At 49.5% G+C, this 15,938-nt stretch overlaps 1 protein-coding gene across 1 annotated transcript; it reads left to right on the top strand.

The window, feature by feature from the left end:
* Positions 1-649: 649 nt before the first annotated feature.
* Positions 650-11,405, top strand: LOC120503658 (medium-chain specific acyl-CoA dehydrogenase, mitochondrial). The gene is made up of 12 exons (XM_039712369.1): positions 650-802; positions 2,386-2,482; positions 3,152-3,249; positions 3,346-3,415; positions 4,659-4,759; positions 4,878-4,958; positions 5,182-5,312; positions 6,402-6,510; positions 7,400-7,540; positions 7,615-7,710; positions 9,098-9,346; positions 10,733-11,405. Exons 1-12 carry the CDS (start codon positions 665-667, stop codon positions 10,802-10,804), a joined length of 1,383 nt encoding a protein of 460 aa, XP_039568303.1. The 5' UTR covers positions 650-664; the 3' UTR covers positions 10,805-11,405.
* The last annotated feature ends 4,533 nt before the right edge of the window (positions 11,406-15,938 follow it).

Genomic DNA, 15,938 nt, shown 5'->3' with positions numbered 1-15,938 from the left:
ACTACTTCGTCACTCAGCCAGAGCACTGAGTGCCATGTCCAGTCGTTCCTTGGACATCTCCATGGATGGGAACTCCACCACCTCCCTGGGCATCCTCTTCCAAGGCCTGACAACCCTTTCCATGAAGGAATTCTTCTTGATGTCCAACCTAAAACTCCCGTGATGCAGCCTGAGGACGTTTCCCCTTGTTCTGTCCCTTGTTCTGTGGGAGCAGAGCCCGACCACTTCCTGGCCGCCCCCTCCTGTCAGGGGGTTGTGCAGAGCCAGAAGGTCCCCCCGGGTCTCCTTTTCTCCAGGCTGAGCCCCCGCCCCGCTCCCTCAGCCGCTCCTGGTGCGCCAGCCCCTGCCCCGGCTCTGTTCCCGTCTCTGGACGAGCCATTCCACCGATACCGGAGTGAAAAGCCAGCCGCGGTTGGAGCAAAGCCTGTGTGAGACCACGATCAGTTTTTGGTTTTTTTTTAACCTGCTGGTTTAACCCAAAAAGTGGCCAAGGCAGGGACCCAAACTCTCAGTGAGAAACCCGCGAGCGAGACCCGGACGCGTCGCGAGGTGATTTCACACGGCGAAAGGTTCTTCCCAGGCAAACCAAAGCAGCCGATTCCCTGTGATCCCGACACAACGGGTCAGAGGAGGGTGAGGGGAGCGGAGCAGACCTCGGGCCGCTATGTCGGGGGTCACCGCCCTGCCCGGGGCGGGCTCGGCGGTGCCGGGCTGTGGGCGGTGCGGCCGCCGCGCTCCGTTCCGCTCTGCTCCGCCCCGCGCCGGAGCCGCCGCCGCGATGTCCGCGCTCAGCGCCAGCCGGGTGAGCGGGACACGGGGGACACGGGACTCGGGGGATCAGGGGAGGAGGGACGCGGCCGGGGTCGTGCTGGGGCCGGGGCGGCGCTGCCAGCCTCAGTCCCGGGGGTCCCGAAGCGGGGTCGGGGCGCGCTGCCCCTCCTGCGCCGCTCCGTTCCTGCCCCGGGGATCGCTGCCCGCTGCTCCCCCCGGGGTCGGTGCCCGTCCCGTTGGAAACTGGGAACATTCCTTTTATCGGGATCCATCGGTCGCCCTCCCCGGGAACTGCGTCGGCGCTTCCAGTTCTCCTCGTCATTCCTGAATTAGGGGAAAGGTGAAGGGCGCCGGCTCTGCCGTGTCCATCCAGTGTTCCTCCAGTGCCCTCCAGTGTCCCCCGCTGGGACGTGGCCACCTGCCTCAAGTGACAGCGGGAGCGGAGGGGGCAACTGTGCCCGAGGGCACGGGACCTAATGGATAATATTCCTGGCACCGGGATTTGGAGTTCAGTGGGGTCAGAGCAGGTGGAGGGCACGAGGAGCTGCGTCTGAGCGTGGAGGGGACAGCGAGGCTGATGGAGTGAGCAAGTGCTTGCCCGAACACTTATACAGAGTCCCAGACTGGTTTGGGTGGGAAGGGACCTAAGAGACCACCAGTCCCACCCCACTGGCCGCTTGGAGGAGCTGGACCAGCTTGGTCCAAGTCCTGTCCCACCTGACTGGGAATATTCCCAGCGTGGGGCACCCTCACTGCTCCAGTGCCTCATCCCTGTGAGAGGACTTTGGTCTCTTGCCACTCTGTGTTTCCCCTGGGGAGATGCCCCTGCCCAACCCTCACCTTCAGCTGTGCAGGGGTGTTGATGTGCCCAGAGTCATCTCAGTGGTGCCCTTGACCTTGCCCAGCCCTGGGGGCAGGAGAATAATGAGACTGAATATCTCAAACACAAACTTGGTGGCTCCTCTGGGGGTGTGTCACCTTCAGCCTTGTTGAGAATTCTGGGCTTTTCCTAGTTTTGCGTAAACTTTTTGGTGGAGGTGCTGTGTAGGACTGGATCATCCTTAGGAGAAAAAAAACACCAAAACCAAACCCAAACCAAAGCCCAATCAAACAAATCCCCATGATTACAATACCCCGTCTTTTCTTCTACCTCCTCTTTTTGTCAGTTATACTGCAAACAATGTCTAAAACACTTGGGAGGGTTGTTTCCTGGTGTGGTCTTGTTTTATTTTCCTTACACACCTGTGGCAGCAGTTTGGTAAAAAATACTGAGGCAAAAAAGAGAAAACATGGGTGAGAAAGGACAGTTTTTCAACACTTGCGTCTTGTGAAAACGCCACAGATAAAACTTTACCTTGTGGACACCCCCAAGCTGTGCACACGTGCTGACTCAGTAGCTCAGCATTCCATGCTTGATCCCAGCTCTCCCCACAGTTCACTTTTTGGCTTTACAGATATTTTCAGTGTTCTCTGACAATACCTTTTTTCCCTGTGTGCCACCTGTCACAGCCTGTGTCCCTTGCTGTGCTGTGAGGCTGCACTGGCACCCTTAGGACAGGGCCCTCATTCTGGTCTGGACTATTCCCTCATTCTCACGGTCTTTTCCTGCTGCAGCTGCTCCGGACCCTGGCTTGGCCCGGCTGGAGGTCGCTCTCCAGCAAACCTGCCCAAAACGTGCAGCAGAGCAAACCTGGGAACGGGTTCAGCTTCGGTGAGCGTGGCAGGGCTGGGAAGGGAGAGAACAGGGAGGGACAGATGGCAGTGCAGGGGGGGAAAGCAAACAAAGAACCAAAATAAACAGACCAAAAACCCCCACCACAAACCCCAACAAAACAACCAACCAAAGACCCCAGGCGACAGTACTGCAGTTCAGGAGGAATTTCCAAGACAGGTGTTTATTTGGAATATATTTCTATTCCTTTTATAAAAACTATTTGAAAACCAAAAGCCCTTTTTTTCTCCAGCTCAGGACAACCAGGGCAGGGGGTGATATTTCAGAGACTTTCTTCTTTTTTCTAACTGTCTTGAGCTTTTTTTATTGCACAAATGGCCTCAGCATTGAGCAATGATCCCCTGTTGGCTTTTAAACCATTAAAATAACTGTAAGCAGTACCATGGGAACATCGTGGGTCTAGGGATGCAACAGAAATTTCTCCACACCTGAGCTATTACAGCAAATCCTCTGGGGCAGCCGCAGATTCTTGACAGATATTTTTGGTAAAAACATTTTATTACCTGCCACCTTCTGCTCCATTTCCAGTAGTTTTTGAATAATTTTTTAATTAATGCTGTCATGGGCATTGCTCACAGCTCAGGGGGGTTCAGAGGGAAGGAGGAAGTTGAGTTTCTTTATTACTGTGTTGCCTTATTTTTTCAACAGAACTGACGGATGAACAGAAGGAATTCCAAGCAACTGCCCGGAAATTTGCCCTGGAGGAGATAATTCCTGTTGCAGCAGAGTATGACAGGACTGGGGAGGTAAATCCATCTCACAGGAGAAAAAAGCCAGATTTTTCTCTAAATGCAAAATTTGAAATATTACTTGTGATAATCAACTGTGATTTTTCATTTCAGTATCCTGTGCCACTCATTAAACGGGCCTGGGAGCTTGGGCTGATGAATTCACACATCCCAGAGAGCTGTGGTGAGTGTGATTCCTTTTAATCCCTAAAATAAACCAAAGAAAAGGCCTCGGAGGAAATTGTGGTGTGAAATTGTGGATTACATGTAAAATTACCTGTTGCACACAGGAGTAATCCCAAAGCAATCTGTGGGCAGGTTGGCACACGTGGCTGTGACAAGGCTGGATGGGATCAGGCGAGGAATTAGATTCTGGTGTGGTAACTTATGGACAGATTTTCTCCCATGATCCCAATTGTTATGATCCCCATGTCAAGAATTCAAGGGTTTACTTTGATCCTTCCTCTGGATGGAGGGGTTTAAGGGCTCATTCCTGAGAATCAGTTACCAGTTCAGCTGAGGTGCAGCCGGTGTGTAACCACAGATAAAAATGTTACATTTCAGATTCCCTGAAAGTGGAATTGAGAAGTGTACAGAGCAGGCCCTGTTGGGTCTTTTTGACTGATTTGGTGTATCAAAAACTGAGTTTCTGCAGCAGAGGCTGAGAATCATGGGAAGGTTTGACTCAAGAGCTTTAAAGATCCTCTTGTCTGACCCCCAGCAGTGAGAGGGAGGGGCTGGGTGGGTGGAAAACACTTGAAATTCAGGAATGAATTTGAAAAACTATCAGGTTTCATAGTGGAAAATCATCAGCACAGTTTGGCTGGATATCCCTATATAGCCTGGAAAAGGAGGTTTTGATAGTGGGTGCAGAAAAGTTGTGGCTGGTGTGAAGACTTATGGGAGAAGGTCATGGAACCAAGTGTTCAAATGAAATTCAAAATGGGAAAAGAGACAGGAAAGGGAAGAAGTGATTCAAATTTATTGGGTAAAATGGTGTCTGCTGCACTAATCCCTGACTCTGGAAAAAGGGATTTGAGGGATATAATTGATAGTTTTGAGAGACATCAGAGCCCATGTAGCCATTTTCCACCTCCCAAGAACTTCCCAGAGAATGCTCAGATGTAAAGCAGTGACAGATCCTGGTGGTACCTTCTGGCCATTTTATGCCACTTGTCCCACCTTGAGCACAAAATTAACCCCTCTGAGAATGGTGAAATGGGATTTTTAAATCATCTGATTTCGATGCAAAGAAACAAAATAACAAAAATGTCAATCTGGCAGCATGCTGTTTTGCAAGGCGTTCCCAAGGGATATCATCTGATAGAACTTGGTGCACATGGGAGATGTTTGGGATAATAAATGCTTGCAAATCATTAATATTCTGTACTTGAGACCCCCCTGAGTCCCCTCCTGTCCCCCCACAGGTGGGCTGGGGCTGGGCACCTTTGAGGCATGTCTGATCACAGAGGAGCTGGCATACGGATGCACTGGGGTGCAGACAGCCATCGAGGCAAATTCCCTGGGGGTGAGTCCTGCACCCATCTGGAACTGGGGGTGGGGCCCTCAAACTGGGCTCTGGGTCCTCCAAACTGGGCTCTGAGCCCTTGAGGTGTTGTGTTAATGCTCTGAACATTCTCTTCCAGCAAATGCCTGTTATCATCGCTGGGAATGAGCAGCAGAAGAAAAAATACTTGGGCAGGATGACAGAGGAGCCTCTGATGTGTGTGAGTGTGACCAGGGAATCCTACTGATTAATTAATTAATGACAGAGGAAGCCCTGATATGTGTTTGATCAGGAAATCCCATTACTTCAGTAATTAATTAATGACAAACTAGCCTCTCATGTTTGTGTGACCGGAGCCGGTCACTGCCCACATTCCACAATGATTTTGTGGTTTCCCAAACCCAGAATGTGTATCCCTTGGCATCTGGGGGTTGTTCTTCCAGGCTTACTGTGTGACGGAGCCGGGCGCAGGCTCGGATGTGGCCGGGATCAAAACCCGGGCGGAGAGGAAAGGGGACGAGTACGTCATCAACGGGCAGAAGATGTGGATCACCAACGGAGGGAAGGCCAACTGGTGCGTTCCTGTTGTGGCCATACTGCTCTGTCCTGGGGTTTCTTTAAGGGTGTGCCGCAAACCAGAGGGTTCCAGTGTGTCACCAGTTCACCGGGAGGAGGCACCAGCAGCCCCAGTGCTGCGGGTGCCCAAAGAGGGAAGGGGCTAATGACACCAGAGCTCGGTGATGCCACAGCTCCAGGCAGAATGCCGCTCGTTTGGGCTGAAACCAGATGCAGCTCCCTCTGCTTTCCCTTTGGAACAGACTCAGAGTCAACTCCAAAGTGCTCAGGTTACCGAGCCCTGACCTGGCTCCCAGACAGGGATCAGCTGCTTCTGACTCAGCTGGGAACGCCTCCCACTCAAAGGCAAAACAGAAAAACTCTAGGATTTAATTATCTTAAGGTAATACATTTCCTAGGAGTCCCAGAGCCCAGGCTGTGCTGCAGGGTCTGGGGAGGGCAGCACAGACCCTCCCTTGGGGCTAACACTCACCCCACCCCAATACTCAAACACTTCTCAGTTCAAGAGGAAAAACTTTATACATTTATTTATGAAAGTTAGGATTCCTCACAGTTTAACTTCTTGCCCGAGGCAGAACCATCACAGAGACTCTCCCAACACATTCCTGACCCTCCTAAATGGGATTTACAGCAATTACTGACACAAAAACTTCATTTACAAATGATACTGGGAAGAATAAAATTGAAATATTTTCAATTGACAGGAAAAGGCCTTGCACACAGTGCTGCATTCCCTGTACAATAATCCTTAAGAGATGTGCTGGGAATTGGCTTATTTTGGGCTATCTGGGAGGCTGGGTGGTATATTGAGACAGCACATGGAAAAGGTGGAGAAGCTTTGCAGGTTTACCTTAGGGAATTTCATTAAACCTTGATTTTGCAGGAAGAGATGTCCAGACAACACTGACATTCTTGCACTCCTTTCCCCTCATTTGTTTTCTCTTTTTTGAAGGGCTGATTAAAAAGGGTTGTTACCTTACCACTTAATTTCTTGTACAGTACCAGTATGGACAAAACCACTCAGCATTTTTGCCATGAAGTGTCTGACGTTGGGGATGAACTGAACCCCCATCTCTGTCCTCCCCAGGTACTTCCTGCTGGCCCGCACTGATCCTGACCCCCGGGCCCCAGCCAGCAAAGCCTTCACGGGCTTCATCGTGGAGGCCAACAGCCCTGGGATCCAGATTGGCAGGAAGGTAATCATCAGGAATTCTTGCTCCTTCCTGAACCAATAGCACAATGAATTGCTGTGAAAGGAAAACAGCTGAATCTTGTCAGTGCTGATAGGTATACTGGAATTCTCACAGTTCCTAGAAACTGTTCAAAAGACACATTTAATAATTATATTTACATATATATATATATATTTATGAAGTTATATGTAATTATACAATGTATAATTATATGTAATATATATAATTAGATATAATGACAATAGAATTATAATTGTATGAATTCAGATAAAGAATTACTCAGAAGGACCTAAAGCAGATAATTTTGCCCAGCTGCAAAAGAACCTTTGAGAACATGGAATTGCTAAGGATGTCCAGGGGGAGTGAAGGTGTTGGCAGAACTTTCCCAGAAATCACCCAATTTGCTGCAATTTCAGCTGTTCCTGCCCAAGTAAGGCACCATGGAGGCCCTGATTTTCTATCTTTTTGCTTATATTTGGAACCTGAAAACCTGATTTATTTATGAATTTGTCTTTTGGCAGCACAGCTGGGTCTTGCATCTGTTGCAAGTGGGTTCTTGACTGTTTTCTCTCCCACTTGAGAGAATAGAATTGATTTATATGTAGAATTGAATCCTCCAGAGGATAAATTGAACCAGAAAGGGCGAAAGGAGGGATTCCAGCCTCAGAGTTGATCTCCCACATGGAGGCAGTGACCCGCTCAGGTGTGACAGGTCAGGGACTTACTGGGCTGGGGAGGCCAAAACGTTATTTCTTGTTTCTCTGGTGCGTTTTAGCTAAATCAGAGTGTTTTTTTAAGGTAAAAAAAGCTTCCTTTATTCTTTAAGTGAGCTAAAGGATGGAATTGGTTGTACCTGGGAAGAATCTGATCCCGTGGCACCTCCCTCTTGCAGGAGCTGAACATGGGCCAGCGCTGCTCGGACACACGCGGGATCGTCTTTGAGGACGTGCGAGTCCCCAAGGAGAACGTGCTGATCGCGGAGGGCGCTGGCTTCAAGATCGCCATGGGCGCCTTTGACAAGACCAGGCCCCCGGTGAGTCCCAGGAATGGGCTGTTCCCAAAGCAAACGGGAATTTCTGCTGCTCATCCCGCACTGTGCCCACCCAGGTGGCAGCGGGGGCCGTGGGGCTGGCGAGGCGAGCGCTCGACGAGGCCACGAGGTACGCGCTGGAGAGGAAAACCTTCGGGAAACCCATCGTGGAGGTGCGTTGATGTCGTGGTTGAGATGGTCACAATACAAAGCAAACACACTCCATTTTCAGAAGGCTTCACACCTGTTTTTATTATAGCATGCATGCTTTTTACACATTCTTACAAAACTCCTAATTTTACACTTTCCTCATTGGTCAGGAAAGACAAACAAAGTGCTTATTGGAACAGACAGTTGCAGGTCTTTCTTATTTATCCTTCTTTCTTCCTTGGTTTCTATGTCACTGACCTTGGTAGAAAATTCTTTCAGGGGTAAACATGGATCCTCTTATCAAACTTCTCTCTGGCTCACAGAAGTCACTGTAAAACCTCTTCCACATATTTAGAGTTACACATGGGAACGTCTGATCCAACACGGATCCCAGTTCCATAGAACTCCTTGAACACAGCTTCCCAAGGGCACTGACTTTGCAAATTAAAAAATGAAGGTAAAATTATATATTAGGGAAGATTTATTCCCAGAAAGGCCTGGCTCTGGTGGAGTCCCTGTCCTTGTGGCACTTGGGGACACATTTTAGTGATGACCCTGATGGTGCCAGGGTGAGACTTGGCTGTGGTGATCTTAATGGTCTTGTCCAACCCCAATGATTCCATGATCCTGTTATGAATGAAATTCTATATGTCTAATTCAATAAACAACAAAGTTTAATTTAGCAGCAATTTTAATTGAGCAGCAATTTTATATAAAATAATATAATCAAGCAGATACAAAGAAATTTGCAGTGGTTTGGATAAAGCATAAGTAAAACCAATTGATTGGGGTACTGGGAGAGCTTTTCACCCTGCCTCACAAAGGCAAAAGAGTCCAAATACAACTTATATACTGTATGCTAATACATATTCATCAATATTTTCCCGTAAATCTCTTCCTATTTTCGATTCTTGAAATCTACATCACCATACAATGCAGCACATGCTCCGTTTGTTTCTAAGGGGTTTTCTTTGGCTTTTGGTGGTCACACCTGATGAAGGCTTCTCATCATCTTCACTGTCCTTTGAACATGTGCCTCAAGTTTTGTGTTATAGAAGCCACCATTACATTCCAAAAATAAGCTGTATTATTTCCAAGATACCTGGAATCATCCCAATTTTGTCCATTTCAAGGCTCATTCTTTAATTATCCTGAGACCTATTCTGTTTTGGGATTTTGCTTATCTCAAACTACATCCTGTTCTCATGAACATCTGAAAACATCTGTTTTGTGACACTAACTACATATCCTTTACATCTATTACTTTTTAACAACTGTTTTCTAAAATACCGATATAGTTACAATTGTTAGCACGAGTCATATTCATTTATCACCATCCCAAGCAAAAGGCTCCTTCCCCCGTGGTGTCACAGCCCTCTGAGGCTCACCTGGTGGTCTCCACTCTCCCAGCACCAGGCTGTGGCATTCCTGCTGGCGGAGATGGCCATGAAGGTGGAGCTGGCCCGGATGGGGTACCAGCGAGCAGCCTGGGAGGTGGATGCTGGCCGCCGCAACACCTTCTACGCCTCCATCGCCAAGGCCTTCGCCGGGGACGTCGCCAACCAGGTGGCCACTGATGCTGTGCAGATCTTTGGGGGCAATGGCTTCAACACAGAGTATCCCGTGGAGAAGCTCATGAGGGATGCCAAAATCTATCAGGTGAGTGGGACAGAGCCAGGGGTCTTCCTGGCAATGCGGGCACTCAGTACAAAGTAATTCATTGCTGATTAATTGCAATTGGGATAGACAAAAATGGCTAAAAAGATTTGGAGACTGAAAGTCATTAAATCAAGGAGTTCTCAACTTACCACTCACTGGGCAGGTGCTTTGGCTGAGATGTCACCAGCCTTGAGGCCCATGGACTAATTAATTAGCATTAGTTACCCTCTGTGTGCTGCAGAAACAGCCATGGGGCACAGCCCATGGTGATTCACTTCTTCAGATATTTATTTATTGGTTTCTTTTCCAAAAAAACAAAACATGGACATATTTCCTCATTTTCAGCCCACAGACACCCCTAATCCCCAGGGCTTTTTCTGCATTGTTATTGCCAAGAAATTATCCCATGCCAGAATTCCTCTGCTGGCTCAAGTTAGTTATTCAGCAGGAACGAATTAATTTCCTTAGGAAACCCAGCGACCTTCACCTTTTCCCTCTTTCCAACATTAACCATGACTGCCTGGAACTGATCCAAACAGGTCTCAGGGAACACACATGGGCCCTGACCTGTCAGCAAGTGACCACAGCAGCTGAGATTTCAGGTGGTTGACATTCCTTTTACAGCTGACTTTAAAATTCCAACTGTTCTCACCAGCCAGGAATTTTTCCCTCTCCAAGGACAGAAAGCAGATGTTTGGAATTGAAAAGTTCTCAGTCCTCAGAGAGGAACTGTACAAGAACAAGCTGTGAGACTTTGTCAGAATTGGGCTCTTTTCCCATTTTAGGGTTTTTTTTCCACCAAAATCCTCTATCACACAGCTCCATCGTCAGTGCATGGCCAGGCATGCTGAAGTTTTGAAATTGTTCAAATTACTCTGATTTTGTGTGAAATTTTTGGGCATTTTTCTTGTTCCCCTGCATCCCTGCAAGAACTTGGGAAAGGGGTTGGACCTTATAATTCCAGCAGCTTTACTTGGAGAAACTTTGTGCAGTTTGGAGAATATTATCCTGATTTTGTGACTGCAGAGAAACTGGATTTGCAGGTATTGGAGTGATTTGCCAAAGCAACTTCAGGCAGGTGAAACACTGAAATCCCCAAATTCTGCTGTCCTGGAGCTGCCCTGGGCTCTGCCTGGGGGGTCCTTGGATCTCTCCTGTGCTGGGCACACACAGGAGTTTGGATACCTGGGGAATCCCTGAATCCCTCCTGCACTGAACACACACACCTGTATGGGTTATTGTCTCTAACAGGTCATTGTCACCCTCATTTTTCCAAGTTTCCCTCTTCCTGGCCCTTGCAGGCAGAGGGAGGGGTCACAGGTGTGCAGACTCTGGTCAAACACCTTTCCCAGCTGCTGGCTCACCTGTCTCTGGTTTTCCCTGCAGATTTACGAGGGCACGGCACAGATCCAGCGAGTGATCATTGCCCGAGAGCACGTGGGCAGATACAAGGCCTGAGGGATGCGGCAGCTCCAGGCCGGGTATTCCAGGGAAAGGGATTGTGCTGCATTTCTCCATTAGAAAAACATGGGAAAACCCCTTTTCCATCAAACTCCTGTTCTTCTGCCTGATCCAGCACAGGTTCTGGGACCCCATCCATCCCCTAGCCCATCCCACTGATTGACCATCCCAAACATCCCTAAATCCCACAGGGATGCCATCGCTCTTTCCAAGTCTCCCTTTGGCTTTCAGCAGCAAAGGAGACAAAACCCTTCCCCAGCAAACCTGGATGAGCAAAGAGTGAGCCAAATTCTCATTTTTTAAAATTTAATTTTGCCAGTGAAAGCAAAAATCCAGCATGTCCCAGGAGTAAGATTTGGAATGTTTCCATGTTTCTAATGGCACTGATCTGCTCCCTTTGTTTACTCCTGGGGCTTGGATGATGGCAACCGGATCAACCTCAGGGAACCTAAAAAACCTGACATTTCCTCCTGTAGAAGGGCCCAGCTGGCTCTGGCACTTAGGCTCCAGGGCCCCAGTTCCCAAGATCCATAGGAAACACTGTTGATTTGGAGCCTATCAACTAAAGAAAAACTAAAGTGAATCCATGTTTCTCGTGCCTTGAACCAGAATTCCTTGTGATGGGTGAATGGTAATGATGGTGTGTGAGAGGGGCTATGTATGTCCTGGGAGGAAAGGAGAAGGATGGGGCAATGGGAACGTGAACTAACTGAACCTGTGGAAAAGCGTGCAGGAAATGAGCTGGGTTTGGGATTGCAGTGTAGGCTGAGCTGAGCCTGATACGGGCCAGGAACGAGACTCGTGTGGTGCAGAGGATTTCCCTGGAAAAAGGCTGTTCTGGAGTCACTGCCTGGGCCCAGTACATGCTGTTGGTGTTGACGGGGCAGGAGCGGCTGATCCCACACTCCTCACACGCTCTGGTGGGATCCACTGCCGTGTGCTGGTCCCAGCACGGGACGGGCTTTTGCGGGGAATGGGGTGGGCTGGGAATGGACAGGGGAGGATGGAATGGGGGTGGAAATGGATGGGGACTGTGCAGAGAAGCCACACTATGAAAAGCCAAAGGATACATAGGAGTCCTGCAACTTTATTTGAACAAAGGGAGAGTCCACTGGGACATACACCTGTGGGGAAGGAGGTGTCTCTCTCGGTTCTGCTTTTTATTCTAAACTCCCGATTGTGTGTTGCCCTCACTGGCTGAGTACCGGGAAGGTACAGCCTTCCCAAACTGCTTACCACATATCCCTCCTTGAATGTGTGCCACCATTTCCCCCTGAAGTTCAGAAGCTCAGGCTGTCTAGGTTCTGCAGATCCACCAGAAGTTCAGACCATCTGCATTACACTTCTGTTATAAATAAGAAGCTTGACTAGGCCAATACTCAAGCAGCAATCAATTTATTAATTAATATGGTAAAGTATGAGCAATACAGCGCTGGGTACAGTGGGGGAAATTTTCCCTCCAACTGCACACCGATAGTTGGGGCTTCCAGATATTTATAGGGATTTTCATAAGCTTTCTTGGCAGTTTCTATTCCAAATTTTTATGTCACGATTCTATACACTACTGTGATTTAGTTTTTCTCAGGATGTATCCCAGAAAGGAGTATCCCCATATGGTGGGGTCCGGCTTCCGAAAGAAGAAAGAAGTCTCCCAGCTGGTGAGGTCCAGATTCCAGTTGTGGGTCCATCATATAATTACAAGAACTATAAATCTCATACCAGTGATGTCCAGCTTCCCTTGGTCAAAACTAGTAATCCTTGAGCTGATATTCATCTTCCTATCTCAAGCTGCTTTTCAATGTTTTGTTAAGGCATTGAGATAAGCAGGTTTCCTTTTTATGTATTCTAAAGCTATAGTTTCAAAGATCCTTACTACAAGCAATATTCTAAAATTATACTTCAAAAGGTTATTATTGCAAAACTCTTTTTAGCTACAAGCCGAAAGTTCCTGTCAAACAACAACATCCTTAATGCTTTAATTCGAATACTCCTAAATCAACTTAAGACTTATAAAGGTTAATTGCAAACCAAGGATAGGTTCAAAGGCCTTCTTCCATGCTTTACTTCCTCAGTTATTTATTAGAATTGTCTTTATAACTGTCCCGTGGTCAGTTTCCACACATATCACAATCACAGATACACAGGTTGCCTGTATGTACCTGACACCAAACACAGCTTTGTATTTCACACTTCCATTTGTCCTATTACTCTACAGTTCAGGAGCTCAAACTCTTTGGGTCAAGTGGCTAGATTCTGTAACAGACTTGCCAGGGTGGATGTTCACAGATATTACGACCCATTTAGAAGACATTAACACCATTTCTGTGATAGTAGGGAAGAACCCAACACCCATTCTTTCCACATCGAGTTTTTTGTGAAGACATCAGCACCATTATTCCCACCAGGACGAAGCAGTTGGGATGGGGACAGAGGCAGTGGGGATGGAGTCGGCTGGCGTGGACAAGATTACCAAGGGAATGGAGGCGGCTGAGATGAGGATGGAGGCGGATGAATGGAGACGGTGTGGATGATAAAGGGGGAAGGAGGACGATGGGATGGGGACGAATGCCATAGAGGCGGCTGGAAGGCGATGGCGGCGGTTGGGCAGGGCATGGGGGAGAGAGAGTGGTCCCAGTTGGGATCTGCCCCATTGTCAGGTGTGCTGAGTTGTGGGTTTTGTGCCCAGGGGTGACTCTCACCTGTCCCGAATTCCATGGTTTGAGAGTTCATCACCAGGTGTGTGTGGGAATGTTGTCTCATTGTGTCCCTGAGCCCCCGTGTGCTGCCAGAGCTGTGCAGGTTCAGCGTGTGCAGCTGGTCTGGTGCAGCTCCAGGTGGGAGCGTGCAGGAGGGATGCCGCACCTGCGCCGAGCCTGGACCTAGAGATGGAATGTCTTGTGCTTCTTGCAGGTCTCCAGTTAAACCCAGGACATTTTGGCCAGCCCAGATGTATGATCCAGACAGAATGCCTGATCCTGTCTGGGCCTGGAGTTGGATCCAGCTGCTTCTGGCTCCTCTCAGGCTTCTGGAAAACCAGGGCATCCCTCCTGCACCCCGTGACCCAACGAAAGGGGCTTCCCCATAAACCCCCACAGCTTCCTGAGGATATGGCAGTGCAGAGCACAGGGTGTCACCCACTCCTGGAGAGCTGGCAGTGCAGAGCACAGGGTGTCACCCACTCCTGGAGAGCTGGCAGTGCAGAGCACAGGGTGTCACCCACTCCTGGAGAGCTGCCAGCTGAGTCCCTGGAGCAGAACTGGGGGTTGCTCTTGCTCCAGGGACAAGCTGTGGGATGGCTCAAATCCCAGTGATTCTGGGAGCTCTTGGACCCACCCAGCAGCCCTGGCAAGTTTTACCTTGCAGTCAGCCACACTTAATTTTGGGTGTTTGTGCTTCATGTGTGCTCACCCACACCTTGGGGTGCCTTGGGATCCACCTACACCCTCAGGGGCTCTGGGGTGCCCTGGCTTTTGCTGGGGATGTAAGAAAAGCAGAGCCTCCGTGGGGAAGGCGCCCCCAGCAAGAAATGAGGAACAGGAGCTTGTGTGGCTGTGCCCAGAAAGCTGGGAGGGGTCTTGGGAAAGGGGTGATGGTACAAGAGACCAGCAGAGCCCTTCCAGGGAGGAAACAGCTTGGACATTCCTTAAGGAAGCTGGGCCCTGGCACCACCACTTCAGGTGCAGGGGATGAAGGAAGCAGGTGGAGCTGTTCTTTTATGGATCCTGCTCCATGGAGTGGTCAGCCCACAGGATCAGCACTGTGGAAGAGCAACTGGGAGGGTGCTCAGGGCCAGCGCTGCTCCTTAGGGCTCCCCTTGTCCCCCTCCTGGGACAGGATTAGGATTTGGAAGCGATGTGGAGCCCCAGCTCTGCTCCAAGCCTGGCACAGCTGGGAAGTGCAGTGCAGGTGCTGCACGGCCCTTGGCCATACTTGGAATCTCCTCTTGCTGCTAGATGAGCCACATGGCTCCTTCTCCTCCAGCCCCAGCTTCTGCCAGGCCTCCTCCAGCACCCCCCAGTCCCTTGCCAGCTGCTCCTCTTTGGCTTTCAGTACGTGGCACTGGAATTTTAGCTGTGCCTTTTGCAGGCATGGGCTGGGAGACTCCATGTGTCCCCTGCCCTGTCCTGGACACTCATGACATCCCATGGCTTGAGATCCTCAAACTCAGATCTCAGCCCCCTCACTTGGGGTTTGAGCCTCTCAATCTGGAGTTTGGGATCCTCATACTAGGGGTTGGGACCCTTGAACTCTTGTTGTGCATGAGGGTTCATTCCCTGCCTGCCAGTTTCCACCCCAAACAGAGGGATTTCTTATTTTTCATACCAGATTTTCAGGGAGGAGCTGGAGCTGTCTGCAAAAGGCTTATCCCAGTCTGACCAGCAGACTGGCACTGGTTTGGAGTAGGGAGTCAGTGGGTTGGTGATCACGGTCCCGCGTTTTGTTGGTTGTAAAGTGGCTGGTTTTGCACTCAGTGGTGGGTTTTGGGGGGTCACACCCGGATGAAACTGGGGGAGGTGTAGGCGAGGAGCTTATTTGGAGGTACAGAGACAGAAGGGGCTTGGGGGGACCCCAGGGTGGGCTTTGGGATCTCCCTTGAGTGGGCGAGGGGGTCGGAGGGAGCCCAGGTCGAGCTTTGGGGTTTTTGGGCTGGATTTTGGCACCTTGGGTGCTGGCGCCCCCTGGCGGCTGGAAGGACCCAGCTTGGGGTCCTGCTCAGTGAAATAAATGGGCAGGAGATCTTTCTCCTTTTTAAAGCCTTTATTAAGAAGAATCAGCTCAGGTGGGGAGAAATCGACAGGTCGCGCCCACGCCGCTGCTGCTCCCAGGCGTGGCACAGAGAAGGAGGATGATGCAGCTTTGTCCACTGGTCTGCAGGCAGAGCTGGGGATTCTGTCCTCATGGGAGAGTAGCAGATTCCTGCTTTTTGGTCCAACACCCCGGGTCGTCTCTTTAATCAACATCTTTTCAGGTTAGGGTGAGAAGCAAAAAGGATCCAAGCAGGTACGGGACTATGCTCCCATCCTTAGACGTCACTTAGGTCACTTGTTGGCTCATAATTTTAGGGGTTTTCCTGGAAAACTGTAAAAATTCGGGGCGCAATGCATTTCTCATCTGCATACTGGCTCTGATG

This window comes from Passer montanus, unplaced genomic scaffold (assembly GCF_014805655.1).
Source record: "Passer montanus isolate IOZ18808 unplaced genomic scaffold, ASM1480565v1 scaffold265, whole genome shotgun sequence".
NCBI classification, from domain to species: domain Eukaryota; kingdom Metazoa; phylum Chordata; class Aves; order Passeriformes; family Passeridae; genus Passer; species Passer montanus.
The sequence above is the reverse complement of the archived record's forward strand: the minus strand, read 5'-3'. Positions and strand labels throughout refer to the sequence as shown.